General features: G+C 42.0%; 1 protein-coding gene across 1 annotated transcript in view; it reads right to left on the reverse strand.

Moving 5' to 3' along the window:
* The window catches only part of gbe1b (glucan (1,4-alpha-), branching enzyme 1b), a 64,046-nt gene that overhangs the window by 28,636 nt on the left and 19,601 nt on the right, over positions 1 to 15,809 (reverse strand). Inside the window, exons 8-12 of the mRNA XM_084020279.1 lie at positions 9,253 to 9,368; positions 8,297 to 8,424; positions 7,892 to 7,990; positions 770 to 880; positions 519 to 690 (exon numbers count right to left, since the gene is read on the reverse strand). Coding sequence (XP_083876405.1) covers positions 519 to 690; positions 770 to 880; positions 7,892 to 7,990; positions 8,297 to 8,424; positions 9,253 to 9,368 — 626 coding nt within the window. The remainder of the gene's footprint in view (positions 1 to 518; positions 691 to 769; positions 881 to 7,891; positions 7,991 to 8,296; positions 8,425 to 9,252; positions 9,369 to 15,809) is intronic.

Here is a 15,809-nt window from a genome sequence, read left to right on the forward strand (position 1 = left end):
GCCTGAGGGGAGAGCTTCACATTCAGGGAGAATACGGTGCATGAGAGGGGTCGAAAATTAAGGATGATGCCTCACACACAACTGCCTCTTGACTGTCTAATGTTACATATATGATATTATTATTAATGACATGACCTGGTCATATGATTTTTTCTATATATGGTAGGAGTATATGACATGCAATGTGATGCATATATGCAATATGATACATGATGTGAGAGCTGAATCGACATAATTATACATTATGGAAACTGTGAGCTAAATTTTAAACCTGAAGTCTGTATTGGAATATGTGTAAATTAAATCAATCTATGCCAAAACATCTGCAGAAGACAATTATTTAAATTAAATATTCTTCTGCCAATTATTGTTTTTATCAATTAGTACAAAATATAGAAACACACACGCGATCCCATTAACATTTAGACCTGCACAAATCAAGGATAATACAATGTTTTATTATTCTCGTTCACAGTACGACATCGCGGCGGTTAGATTCTGTTACCGTGATCACTCACCTATGAAGTTGAGGTAGCCTTCTCCTCCCAGACTATGAGTGAGGAGGCGGATCATCTTATGCAGCTGCATGCCACGGTCGATGACGGCTGTCATGGGAAACGCGGTGTCCATGTTGGTGTACATCTCCTTGTCCATCAACCAGAAGGCCAGACTCTTATCCCCAACCAGAGCCTGGAAAAGGTGGGTTATATATTCTATGACCCACAATCTAATGACACTTTTAAGTGGGATCTTGTAGAAAATGGCCTACCTGATCATGACTTTCAGCATAAGCTATGCATTTCTCTCCATAGCGCCTGTTGGTCAGTGTGTAGATGATATTGCCCATGTCCCAGTCCTCATCCTTTAACTCCTTCAGGATCTACACAGTGACAGAGAGGGCTTATTGAAAAAGGGTGTGATAGATGTGTGGCTGAGAGATCCATTCAGGCTCTGACTGATGTCTGAAGCTCAGTATTTCAGCTCTGGCACTCTTTCTACCTTTCTTAAGTTTTCTCTGGGTTACACTTCTTCCTCAGATCAATCTCTGTTTTGACATCTCTATATCTATCCTGTGAGTTATGTCTACCTTTGAATGGTGGTAATGGAGTTTTTAATAACTTCACTACAGCCCATGGGTAGTAAGGCATCAGCTCTCCCCACCTGAGATGGGCAAGGTCACCGCCTCTCATCCAAACGGAGGGATTCGACAATAAATCCAACCATGGAATCAATGCCCTGCCACTGGCCTGCCTACATGCACACTTCCTGCCGAAGGGGTCGTTTCCAGGGGGTCAGAAGGAAAAGGGGGGGGCCACCAAAACCATGCACCTCAAACGCATGTGCCCACGCGGTGCTGCTTTACGGTCACGATCACTCAAAGTTACACAAGCAAACAAGGGCACAGGGCAGAGTGAAATTGATCACATAGACAGTAGTGGGCACAGGGATGATTCAATAAACAAGAGAGATGTTAGAAAGCCACAGCATCAATATCACTCCTAGATGGAATAAAAGAGAAAGTTTATGCCCTCCAAGAACCCTTGGTGATAGACGTGCAGCCTGTCTGATTGGTGGGGGAGTTGCAGAGCCCGTCTCTGTGACAGGCTGAGGTCTGCTCAGTGGAATTTGCTGTGACAGCTGATTGACATGTCAGGAAACCTTTATATTACTCTACAGAGCTATAATCCTCTGAGTAAAGAAGGTAATTGTGTCGATCAATATGTCTGAGATGAACTGGCTGCTCCACCTAAATAGAGGCTCTCCCGCTCTATATATCACCATCTGTTCACATTCACTCCGTCTAACCTCAGCCTTGTGTGGCCATATTAGTCAGAGCCAATGTCGCCGGAAAAACCGCGGCGAGCCACTTCTCATCTACATGTACTAAAAATTCTCAGACCTTTTAACTCCCGCTGAACTCAGATCCTCAAGCCGAGCCATGCTGGCTATTCTTTGGTTGTATATCAAATCAAGTTAACAAGCAGTTTTACAAGCTTTATCCACCAGGTGCCATGTTTAATCTAATGTCCATCTGTTTTGGTTGCAAGTAGCTGGATTTGAATAGCATTTAAATAATTTTGTTTGTACCTTGTAGCATTGCTTTAAAAACAATGTTTATTTGCTTTTGCTTGCCGCTTTTATTTTTTTTATTATTATTATGTTAAGATTAACTGGAGCAAAGGGGTCTTATACAAAGTCCCCAATATAAAATGTACATACATTTAAGGAAAAAGGATTACAAAATCTAATAAAACAATAAAAAATAAAAAATCACCATGTAATTTGGCTTGAGGTATTTTATTTATTAATCATGAAGATGTGAAACAAAACAGATGCTTTTACTTTTCAAGCTCTATATTCAATAGTATTGTGTATTGAGAATGAGCAACGCGACAGAAAGTCTTAGGTATATAAAAAAAACAAATACATAACCGCAAGTGAAAATATTAACACCATGAATAACTAATAAATTACATTACTAATATGGCAGATGGGCCATTGTCATCAGGTTTACATTCTCAAGATTTCTTCTAAAAGGAAGGATGAGCAAGGAGCATCATGGAGAATATTATGGATAAAGTTTAAAAATTAATTTCACTCCCTAAATTAATAATGCAACACCAGCTGAAAATAAATAAATCCTGTAAATGCGGCCTTCCTTTTTCCCAGCGGCTCCAAAATAAAAGCCAAACAACTGAATCTGCAGGATATACCCCGGAGATCCTCCCCGCCGCCTCCCCATCCACGTACAACTAGACACTTTACACTTCCTTATGAATCATTACAATTCAATTCAACCGCAAAAGTGGTCTCGCAGCAATTAATCTGGGAGTTGGACTGTCGGAGCGGAGACGGGAGTGACTGGGTTGACGACTTCCCTACCACCAGCTCACCCACATCAGCCCCGACCAGCCGAGCTTCCTGGCACCACTGACACTCCACTTCATCAATGATAATGAGCAGTGCACAAATCTTACTTTACAAGCCTGCTGTCAGGAGCCAACCAGAGAGCCCAGATTAATTAGGCAGAGCCAGAAATAAAATAAGAAAAAAAAAAAAAACAGAAATCTAGCGGTGCAGGATGAGGTCATCTCACTGCCGCTGACACGCTGTGACTGATTCAAGAGTCTCACCGCCGTCGCATGTAGCAGGGAGGGAAGTGCATGCAGAGACGTGTTCAGTGGAAAGCTCTTGTTTTACGTTTGGTTGCTGGACCGAGCATCCTGTCTTTACTGGTAATGTGTTGCTATGGGGACATCCTCTCTTCACACGTTCAGTGCCACCCCCAGTGATAGAGATGAGCAGGGAACCAAGTGAGCAACACTCAATCCTATCTATCAAGATAATACCTCCCTATCTTAATATTACAATTTTTTTTTCCCTTCATCAATGAACATTCTGCCCATGCAAATGTCTCCATCGGAGACTCTGCTGAAAGGCACTCCTTAGTTCACCTCACAGTTCGCTGAAGAAGGCACATCGAAATCTCGCACCGCTACTTAACACCATGCAAGGGAGGCCTCCGAGTGCAATTAGCTAGTAAAATAAAGCAGGATGGAGCTGAAATGTGGCTGTTAAAGGAGGCGAGAGGAGGGTGAACCCAGTGGAAGGGGGGTCACTCAATGCGAGTGGGCGCCCCTTAAAGGCTGGCGATGAAGCCGCTGACATGTTTACATAAACAAGCTCCGAGTCCCTCACTGCTAGCGGGCAGCCTGTATATTATTAAGTCACATTAATTGAAAGTTTTTCCAGTATGACGGACGGAGCAAAGTATGTCGACCAGAAATGGATTTCCCCCCTGAACTAATAAAAAGAGAGCTGTGCAGACTGACATTTTCATTCAATTAAAATAAATGGAAGGAACAGAAACAAAATCGGGGACAATTGACTCGGAGGTCATTGAAGTTGAGGAGCTGAGAGAAGCGGAGGGATGCCAGAGAATTCTCTGCATCGCCTTTCCCTTTTTCTAGCCTCAACCAGCGAGCCCTCTACCTCCTCCGCCTCTAATTGTTTCAATTACATCTCAATCTATTGTAGCTGGAGGGAAGGGTGCTTGTTAAATTAGAGGGCTTTTGTAACATTATCCATTAGGAGTGACAGCATTTTATGGTCATAATCAGATCGAATCATCCAAACTTGTGCTGTGCGCCTTATCTGGTCCTCATTAGGATATCTTAATTTTACACAGTCTGTTGGTCCTAACAGCCTTCTGCAGCCAATAAATGAGTCATATCAATCAGTCATGCTGAGGATGAAAACGCAGCGTGAGGCCCCGCTCCAGAGAATCACTGGTGCGCACATGTTAATCTATAAATACGCTCACAGCCACGTTGCTTTGTCTCCGTGTCTCTTTCCTCCTGTTTCTTCTTCCCCTGTCTGTCTGCCTGCCTGCCTGTCTGTCTTCCTGAACGCCTGCCCACCCTGCTCCACGTCTCCTTCTCTGCAACACACCCCTCACTGGAGGCTCCACTTCAGTCCATTCAAATCCCTCCCTAATTGACACTCTGTGAGAAGAGGCGAGGCTAGCCCTGAGTGCACTTCACTGACTCTACCAAGGCATGTTCATATGAACGCTTCCCTGTGCAGAATTACATGAATTTCACTGCTTGCCTGCCTGCTTGCTCTCCTCCAGCTTTGAGATTCATGTGATGTCAAATCTCCTCAGGGAGGCAACACGTGTAATTGAAAAAAAAATTGAATCAGACAAAACTATCTAAATGAATGTTGCATTGCAAGAAATATTGTTTGCAAAGTAAACGACCTCTCGAGAGGCGTCGTGAGGGGGATAATCCTGTAAAACCTTTGCTTAGCGGGGAGGAGGCTGCGTTTCAGCGGTGCGGCGCTGCCTGCAAGCATCACTGAGGAAGGTCAAGTTTGGGACTATCACTCTCTCTCCCCCCTTCCTCCCTTCCTCTCCCCCTCTCTTGCCCTCTCTTCCATCGTCACTACTGAGTAAAGCCCACCGCTGTGAGAGACAGCCTTGATTAACGATGCATAGACTTCCCCCATTGAGGAACACAAGAATCTGCAGTGCAAGATGATGCATGCGGTGCCGAGGTCACACACTGCTTTGCTTGGATATATTGACCAATACGGACTTTGAGGATGAAGAAAATACATCCTTCCACTATGTACCGTTCCGAAGTCCTCTAGAAGAAGCAAACAAGCTCCAAAAACAAGGTTGAAGCTTTCTGAGTGCAGGTCTGGTTTTTGGCTCCATTATAACGGACGGTAGCTTTCAGATAAAGAATAACAACCTTTATTTATCTCTGGATGGACGGCTGAGTACACGTGCACTTTCCCTGTGCTACTCCGCTTCAACACCACACAGCTATGGACTTTCATACCTCACGGCTGCACAGTTCTAAACAATGTTTTCCCATTGTGGGCCATTAAGTACTTTCACAGTGGCAGTTTGGTCTGAAGAGGCGAGTTAAAGGGGGCTTCAACAGTTGTTGTGGAAGGATGTAGAATATTTGGCGCCCAGAATCTCCCCTCCGGTCTGAAGCAGCGCTCGGTGGTAACACAGCACTCCATGGTGTTGTTTAATTTGCTGGCAATGACACGTCATGTGCCCTCTGAATGTTAGCAGTGATTTTACATATTTAAGTTGTTTTTCTTAAATTACTCTGCTATTCAAGTTATAATCTTAGTAAAAAATACGGAATCAGACTGAGGTCCATTTATCCCATCATGAAGTCCCATCACTTTCAGGTAATTCACACTTCCATAGACTCAAGTCATACATAACCTGCATCAATGCTGCCATTTTGAGCAACCAGTTATTTTGAGTGAAGTATTTTTCATAGTAAAGTATTTTTAATGCTGTATGTTTAAAGGTAAATAAGCCCTGCATGGGTATGAGCATATTTTCTAACTTTAACCATCATTGGTGCACATTTTAAATATGCAGTATGTAATATTAAACATCCACAAACAATTAGATTTGTATAGCGTCCGGCCAGAGCGGCTGCTGTCTGTAGCCTTTTACTTCAGAGGCCGTTTCTCTGTATGTTTTTGTGTTTCAGTGCACTACATTACTTCTCCATTTTGTCTGGAATGGAGCAGAGCAAAGAGCTGCATGTTATGCCGTGTGGCATGACTGATGATAACCTGAAAAACTCTCACAGTAGACAAGGAGAATGGTCTGCCTAAAACGGCATCTACCTAAAAGACTTCACTCTTCCAAACAAGCTTTTCAAGTGGAGGTATTGATTCCCCAGATTTCAGCCGATCAGGAAGACGCCACAAAATGACTCATCCATAACAAGGGAATATGTTAAAAGGGCATTTCAATAAAAATGTATCTGCTTAAATAATAATAATAAACAAAAACAGATACGACGGCAAGGTCATTAGAAAGAGGAAAAGCAACTCCATCCAGTTTTCATGACTTTCACTGGGATTGAAGATATTAAGCACTGAGATGAACAAAGACTGATAACACATAAACAACTCTTTTGTTTTGTTTAGCAAAACAAAAGATTAACAAATACTAACCATAATTTAACCACAATCACATCATAAATAACACTCTAACATTTTATAAATAATGAAAGCATTAGAGAAATGGTGAGGGACTCGCCGCTCATGTGAATGAATATTAGGACTATAAACTGTCATGCTCTATTGCCATTTCATGAAATGTATTCATGGACATTTCAATCATTTCAACTTTGAATTATATTTTTCGATATTTCTTCAAGGCGTACGGTCCCTAGTGTTAGAGAGGAAATAATTGACCCTTTTCTTCTTGAATTCGTTATGGGAGATATTAATCTCGGTCCTCGTGGATAATAATCCTGCTGGCACAAGGGTTTGTTGTTTGGAAAGGAGTCTCTCTCATTGGTTGGAAAAAAATTAACAGAGCATTGAATTCAAACAGAAAAATAACCTTTGCTTTGACATCATGTAAAGCTACCCCAAGGACGGGCATTTCAGACTGAATAATGAGTCAAAATGAAATGTAAAGGTGACTACAAGCCTATTCAAACGCTCCATTTAAGAAGAAAAAAACAACACCACGAAGGGAAAAGACCTTTAAGTTAACGTTAGGAAAGTTGGTCTTCCTTTTGCTTCTATTTTCAATAACAATTACGCCCTCGATCATTTATTCATAACTCTGTGTTTGAAGGGATAAATTATGACCTTCCCATCACACGGCAGGTGGTATGAAGGAGGGGTAAATAAATTAGCACTGCTTTAGAAAAAGCACAAAGACCTTCCTCAGTTTGATGAAACTGAAAAACGTCCCGCTCAAGGAAATTAAAAAAAACAAAAACAACTAAAAAAGGATGATATTTTAGACCACTTTCTCCATAACAACAAAAGAGGTCCAGAAAGCTTATTCGACTCTGTTTTATTATGTTTTAATAGAATTTTATAAGTAAGTCTTCAGATTAAAATGAAAACTTAAAACTTAAAATGAATGTTTCCTATATTATAGAACACAGTTTAAAAGGAACAGTGTGATAAAAGCTCCTACTACAGTGTAGCATTGATATTAATGAATGCATTTGATTCAGCAATAACTGTGTTAGGTTCCTCCAGGAAAATACTGGGCAAGATCCTTGTGTCACTATATTGCTAGACAAGTTGTACACTTGAAAGCTTCATAAAAAGGCTCAAATGCTTAACAATGGGCTCAGTTGTAATATAGCACAAGAGTATTTAATGCCTCCTAACATGCCGCGTCACTCCCTTTGTCTTTCATCCCGGTTTGAGCTGCTTTCCCTTCCCTCCACTGTATTTGTGGCTCGTACAGACGAGTGTGTGTGTGTGTGTGTGAGCAGAGGCCGACAGTGTCTGTAAAAGCTGCTGGGGAGAAGAAGAAAAAAAAAACGGAGGGCGCAGAAAAAGAGATGGATTAAAAAGAAGTAAATCATCTTACCTGAATCCATTTGTCAGGAATGGCCATAGCCAGCCGGTAATCAAAGCCAAGCCCTCCCTCCTCCACTACTCTGCAGAGAGCAGGCATTCCTGACACATCCTGCAGAGAAGTCAGATTATTTCATATCACATTTTGCCTTTGTGTGCACAGGTTTCTTCCCCAGTAGTCAAGATGACATCAATACCACTGCACTCACACTGGCATATTAAGGGCTGAAAAGCCTGTACCACAGGCCAAACAGACTGACATCCCATTTCCTTTTGCATTACTTCTTAATTACACCAATTAATATGTAAGTAAGCTAGCTATGCCCAACTAATAATTGCTTCTAATTAATAAAAGCTGTGGGCAGTGTCATTGCAAAGTAAGTTAAAGCTAAAGGTGTGTTGCAGAGTGTGTAATTACCTCTGCAACAGTGATGCAGTGAGGATAAAGGGTGTGAAGAACGTGATTGGCAAGCATTAGGTAGACCAAAGAGTCCTCGTCCACCTGGAGGCCAAAGTACTCGCTGTAGTCCCCGGAGAAGCCCGTGCCTGAGGAATAATCACCCACACAGTCAACACTCGCCATGTTCTCCACTCAGACTTCTAAACTCCTTCAGTATTTTTAAGTGCTGGTTATGTTTTCCTTCATAGCTTTCAGTCTTTTTTTTTTTTACGTTAAGACAAACATATAATGTAAGGCTCATCCAGTTTGGACTCATTATCTGCTCACAAGTACACGAGCTGCACAGTGAGATGCCTCTTTAGGGACTGCAAAGTAGCATCTAGCAGTACTTGTAGGATGTTCAAAGACGTTCACGATGACATATTGCACGCACTAAACATTGTGCAAATTGCATCTTACGAAGCACCATGTGGATTCTTTCCTGTGCTCGTCAATAGTTGATATCGAACATTTAAAGTTATATTTTGTTTGTCTAATAAGATTTGAAGTTTTTTTTATCGTGTGCATCCAGAAGGCCTGCCAGATTTATTGAGAGGATTGACTTCCTTAAAAAAACTAATTATTATTCTAATGAATTATTCTTTCTATCCCACATTTTGCATTATTATCCCACATTATGTTTCTTACCACCAACACTGAAACAAAGTGTTGCTTGATTTAATTAGCTCTCCTCAGCACAGCGTGTTGAATTACACACTTCAGTTGGAAGGTTAACCTTTACTCTGTACTGCAGCTCCAGTAGTATTAGTAGTATTCCACTTTTAAGTGTTGTACTCGAGTATATTTATCAGTAAAATCTCACGCCGTGTTGTTTTCAGATCAGAAATGTGGTCTGTGCTGCATCCTTCACAAAGGAGAGGAGGATAACATGCTTTACACTCCTGAGATACAAGGTTCACACTTCCCAGCCTTACCGATGCCGTGGTGATGGTACAGCATAGAGGTAATACCATCAAATCGGAAGCCGTCGAAGCAGTACTCCTCCATCCACCAGCGCAGGTTTGACAGCAGGAACCGCAACACTTCCCAGCTAGCAAAACACACAAACACACACACACACATTCAAGGTCAGACGCACAAGATGCAGTGAATTAGTCACACGTCTCATCATGCACTATAGGCACCAGAGATTAATTTTCACCGCTACAGGACATTCGAATATTGATATCCAAAGCTCCATTATGTTGGAGATGGTGTTTTCATTAACACCACCGTAGAGGAGATGCTTTCTTTCACGTATCCAGTTGTCAGGATGAGGAAATCAGCAGCTCACACTTCACGGTAAAGTTTCCAGGTTTCCATCTGACCACTTGCATGATGACCACAAGGCAAGCGTTCTAAAGTACAGCCTGGCCCATCCCCCCCGTGTATTTGAAACGATAGGATTTCATGCTACACCTGGGTAAACAAACACCATGCAGGGGGAATCGAGTTCCCTGCCCTGAGGATGAAATAAATCATACACTTATACTGGATTTGGCGTCTTCAACATGTGACGATTTCCTCGGTCCTACAAGGAAGAGGTCAAATACTCCAGAAGAAAAATGGGTGAAAACCAACTACCTGAATGTGGAAGTGTAATTTGAGGCTGGGTTTTGTTGCCCATGGTGTACTACAGCGCATGCAAACTGGTTACTGGACCGTGTTGATGGAGGCTGGAGGAGGTGGGTTCCATAAATGGCCTCAGCCCCGGTTCCCGACTGAGCGTTGGGGGGAGTCATCGGGATCTGAGCAGCCACTCAAGGCAAAGTACACTACGCAACTCATCTCTTCCCATTCAGTGTTGCCATGGAAACATCAGTTAAAACTCCAGATTTGGTTGCGTCTCTCTGCAGTGTGTGCGTAACGAGCACCAAATTAAACATTGTGTACACGGAAGCCGTGCCCCGAAAACAGCAGTAACGTGTGGTGGATGTGTGACGGATGACACCTTCGTGACATCACATGATTAAATGTGAACCGCTGAAACTCACCACGGGGGTGCTCTCTGTACGCCTCCAACCCTGACTGTGTGGATATATATCTAGTGTACCTGGATGAAACCATAGCTACAGAAGGTATTTTCATGGCACAAAGGGAACTGTTTGTGGCAAGGACACATTAGATCACAGAACCTCATGTGATTTCACTGAAGGGACCTCCGTTTGATAATATTTTGGTTGTTAGATATGAGTGAAAGTGGAAAACAGTGTCATTCTTATGATTCTTACTCACAATGGGCTCACTTCTACAGTGACCTAAAAAGTGAAATTAAACCATTTTCTGGGGGCACCCTGAACTCACATACCCCTGGGTGGGAACAAGTGTACTACATCACTTGCTATAATAAACTGGACCCTTCGTGATTTTGACATAATATATTAAATTTGCCTCTAATTTATGTTAGGATTCTAATAAACAATACGACAAGCATATAAACATAGAACCTCACAGAGTCTCACTTGCGGTGGCCTTGGGCTTGCTTGCTTTAAAATATAAATGTGATATTAATGAGGTTTTCTTACCTCTGGTCTCCATATCTACAGCAGCATTTTACAAACGTGATTCAGCCCCTGAATTAGAAAAGCATTCAGGGGATCAATTAATTATTCAAATTGACTCTAAATGCAAGGATTACACCCTGTGTGGCAAAAGACGAAAATCCCAGATATTGTTGGCCAGGTAAGCCATAAAAAAAAGCAAAAAAATACATTTAAATGCGTTGCCTTCTTTGCTCCATTCCTCAGGGATGCTCAACCTCAGCACTGTTTGACAGGTGTGAAGCTGCATGTTACATCAGCGCTTCCTCCTTCCCTTGAGGAAGAGCACAAGGGAACCTGGTATGATCTGATATTGCAGCCTGGCTGGGTGGTCACGCAGACCCTGTGATAAATAGATTAAGGTCCTCCACTCCACCGCGCAGAGCCAACAAAGGCTCAAACACAATGTATCCTCACGGGGAAGGAGATAATAGCGAAGTGAGAGCCAGAGGCCCAAGAAAACCATAGTGCCACATTAGGACCCACAATGCCATTCATCATCAAGTCCAATTACAGTGGGAATGTTAGATCTCTTTACGCGATGCAATACATCGCTTATCTATGCAGTTCAATGAAGTTATCACTCGGCCTAATACAAACGCAAATACATTACACAGTGAAACCTGGTTAGGGGGCACTAATAGAGTAAAGCTGTGAAAATGCTGCTTGTGTAGCACAATAACGCCATCTATTATGTTGCTTTACCTGCTCCAAACGTCACCGCACGTCAATTCACATAACAGACTTCTCCCCCATCAGCTCCATGCTTAGTTGCTCCTCATCAGAGCCGATTTCCTCCTCCAGCTGAACGTGACTGTGACCCACATTATGGTATTTGCGTTCTGCTGCGAGCAGAGCAGATATGGAAGCAGCTCTTTGCATAAGGGGTCAAGGCAACTTGTCATGATGGCAGAGAGAAAGATTTAAGTGCCTGTTTTCACAACATCACAGGTAAGCTGCAGATAAGACCAAATAAATTTTAGAAGCTGACAGGTCATTCCACCAGAAGTGTGATGCTCAAACAACGACGCTCGACAGCCTGATGGATGGTTTGCATTTGTTGGAGCAAAAAAGGACAAATAAGGTGCCTAATTTAACACATTTCAAACTTTTCTCCAATCCCCGAAGCCATTAATGCGTCCAGGACGGAGAAATTGAGTGACACCTGCGATAAATTCACATTTCTTGCTTGTGGCTTTATTTATTTATTCAGTCATGGAATTATTCAGCTTGCGGGTACATTAAATACACATGCACCGCAGATTCTTGAAGGATAAGACTTGCTGTGTAATGTTTTTTCTATTACTTTTGTGACTAAACGTGGACATTTAATTACGTGTGGTTGTCACATTATTTCATCAAATAAACTGGCCGCTGTCCAGTTAAACGGGATTTAGCCAACTTAGCCAGTGTGCGTCTTAAAATGCAAATCTCACTGTGAAATATGTCTTTATTCCTCGTACCGCCTTGTTAAGCAGCCCTCCAGGCCGTCTGCTGATGCTGGCTGCCTTGCAGGGTAAACTCTCATCTAGCTGCCTGACAGACAGTCCCTGTATTGCTGTGCTTTGTGTCAGATATCTGCCATTTTTTCTGGCATTCTTTAGGCTGCCTGGCAGACAGCTGCTTTTGCTTAGCATCCTGGGAGGGATATTCTGCTGCCCCGAGAGACTGTTTGTACATTTAGCAACCTGTAATTAGTATCACCTTGTACTTGTGTGGCAGGCCAATTCTGCCCCCATCGGAGTTCCTCTAGTGGCCCATATTTATGGAGTTATTTAAATGGTATGACCAAATGAAATCCTGTATATTGTAGGCATGCTTCCAAATACTGTTAACTAGCTGGCTGGCTAAAATCCCCACCATGTCAGTGATAAAGGAGCCACAGCAGAGACCCTTCATCGGGGGTCGTATGGAATTTCAGGCCCGTGAGAAAACTGTTCGCTGGCTCAGTTTAGTTGTAAATGAAACATCGTGTCAAAGAGCAACATTAACTAATTAAAACCTATATAACATATATAATAACATAATAAAGGGTATTTTGTCACGAATACACACTCTTTACAATGTGTATTTAAAAGGTAGGTTATTCATTTCCTTTGAATGAAAGCTTGAAAACGACTGCTAACATAGAGCTCTTTGCACACATTAGTGCCATGGTTCGTCTCTGCTATTCGTCAGATCATTTAAGGGGCTGAGGGGCATGATGGTGCAGAGCTGCTATGTTCCTACCCACTGGCTCCATCCAGCACCTACTGGAAGCACGACAGGCAGCCCAAGCAGCCACCGTGCACACCTAGCTGAGCTGAGCTCATTAGCTGGAGCTCAGCAGAGGGGAAAAACAGCTTTACCCCTTGCTGAGTGACTTGATGGGGCCCGGTGAAAGAACTCATGGGTACTAAATACTGAGATTACTGAATTTGGATCAAGTTAGCATTAGAAGTTTGAGTTTCGGTAGCCAGGAAACATAAATATAGTCCAAAATTGGTATGTATGTAAAAACATAAATGCTTTGTTTCTTTTGTAATGGTTCCTGCTCTGTTTCTTTTAAAAATGAAAGCCTGTCATTTATCAGCAGGATGATTCCTTTCTTTGATTTTAGGATTTCACAATTTAAAGGCTGTTAGTCGACAGCTGATAATAAAGATGGAAACATCTCACAAAAGTCGAGCCTAGGGGGAAAAATAGCCCTTGCATAATTTGTTCTCTTTAATGTGTAACTGTAATTTTAAACAAAGACTAAAATATTAAAGATGACAGTAACATGTAATGAAACCCATAAGATGATCTTATGGGATATATCTTCATCAATGGATTTAGCATTATGTTATACTTCAGAGAGCCTAAATGACTTAATTCCATCTTATTTGAGCTCTCGTACTATTTATGCTAATCTCATTTAGTGAATGTCTATAAGCTCTTTTGTGCTTATTTATTTAGGATCAACAGAGACAGAGATATATTCATATTTATATTGCCCATTGCACATATCATTAACAATCATTTGAAGGCAATAAAAAGACATGCATAGAATAATCTTGTCAAAGAGAGAATTATTGCTCTTTGGTCCTCAAACACAGTGGCGGTCTCATAGCATGAGAGCACGGAGGCGCGTTAAAACGAGTTTTCAAACGCCTGGCCCCGGGCCTATTTTTCATATCTTAAGAATTCACACAAAGATTGATGAAAAATGGATGCAAATGATCCTGAGAGAGGTGGGGGGATTACAGAACAAGCCCACATCAAGCTTCTTAGAACTCCCACATCTGAAGGCCCTGATCTGCAGAAAGGCTCGGCCTCGCTGGCTGCCAACCCCCTACACACTCGGCCACTGTCTCAAGGTGACTTTGACATCTTTGAAAAGCTTTATGAAGGAAGCAGTTGCTAACAAATAATGCAGGTTTCAACTTGTTCTTTTTCTGCTTATCACATCAAAAGCAGTGGAGTGTCTGGTGCATTACACTGTACGTACAAACTGTACATCCCGATTGATATACAAGCATAGAAATTGGATTTTTCCTTTCATTATACTCTAACTATTCATCTACTTCAATTATTAAGTATTATTAAGTTATTAAGCTACTTTCAATAAAGAGATACCAAGAACCTCCAGCTATATTGTCAACAGCAAGGGCAAGCGTCTGCAGCATGTGTCCTCAAATGCAGATGCATTTGACTCAGGGGCAACTTAAGTCAACAACTGGATAGCAGGCATCCATCTAAACAGCATCCTCTCCAGACTGAGCTGAATCTTTTATGAGGAAAAGTTGAAGAGGAACACGTAAAAAAAAAAGAAAAAAAAAAAAGAGGGAGAGAGAGATGTTCTTTGATAAAGATGCAGAAGTAGAAGAGGCAGCGACAGGGAAAAAATATATCTTTTGCTCCAATAGCCAGTATCAGTCAGCTTCCGTCAACCTAATAAGAACATCATGGTCAGACTGTGATGGCTGATAGCGAGACTGCTTGATTAAAAACAGCCTGTGTTTCACACCGGGATCGCGGCTTGCCTTTGAGGTTCATTTCCTTCCTAAGGGAGCGGCAGAAAAGCTTGACACAAGCGACGCGTCCAAACAACCTGCGAAAGGCAGAGAAGACAAATGAACCGGCTGTGACATTGCAGAGCTCCTTTGGGCTTTTACAAATGACTCCTCATATGCCTCCCAGTCGTGGCATATGTCTGCACCGTGTCTAATGAGTGCTGCGGATATGAGGAGAGTTCAATAAGTAATGAAAGAAGAACCTTGTTCTCTTATTATAGCCCCCATGCCTGACACTAAGCATTGTATAATGTATTGGAAACTGCAGCACACCGACACACACTTATTAAAAGCCAGTGGGAGAAAAAAAACATTTGATAGACTCAACAGTGGCCGTTCCTCTTTATTGTGCGTTGGGATCATTTTCTGGGTACAGAGGCAAGAGGAGAGCCACTTAATTAACAGGGCCAACAACACTAATCAATAGTTTGGGTGTACGCCTAGCAGCAGCAGCAGCAGAGCCTGCAGACTTAAGGTCTTTCATGTTCCCTCACACCTTTGTAATTAGCTGAAAATGTGAACATTAGCAAAACCTGCAAACGCTAGAACATCCAATCATTACTCATAATGCATTAAAATTCAACACCTGTCTGGCCAAATGTGTAAAAGGGTAAAATCAAGAGCATTTGAGGAAACTTACATTCACCATTAATAGGCCTTTTTCACGCCTTAGGAATATCAGATTAACAGGGAACCTGACTGCATGGCCGTTTGGGTGAGAGATGTAATCTGTCATTTTGAGATCATGTCTTGCTTCTGACCTTCAACACATCATGCGGTATCAGATAGTCGGATGGAAAAAATAAAGAGTGGTATGTCAGCTCCCATTTGGCCTCATTTATCAATCTCTTCATATGTTGCTTCTACATTATTCTTTTAAATCCAGAAGCGCAGTGCTCATTTATCAACCTCATTTTC

This window comes from Eutrigla gurnardus (genome assembly GCF_963514095.1).
Source record: "Eutrigla gurnardus genome assembly, chromosome: 10".
Lineage (NCBI taxonomy): Eukaryota > Metazoa > Chordata > Actinopteri > Perciformes > Triglidae > Eutrigla > Eutrigla gurnardus.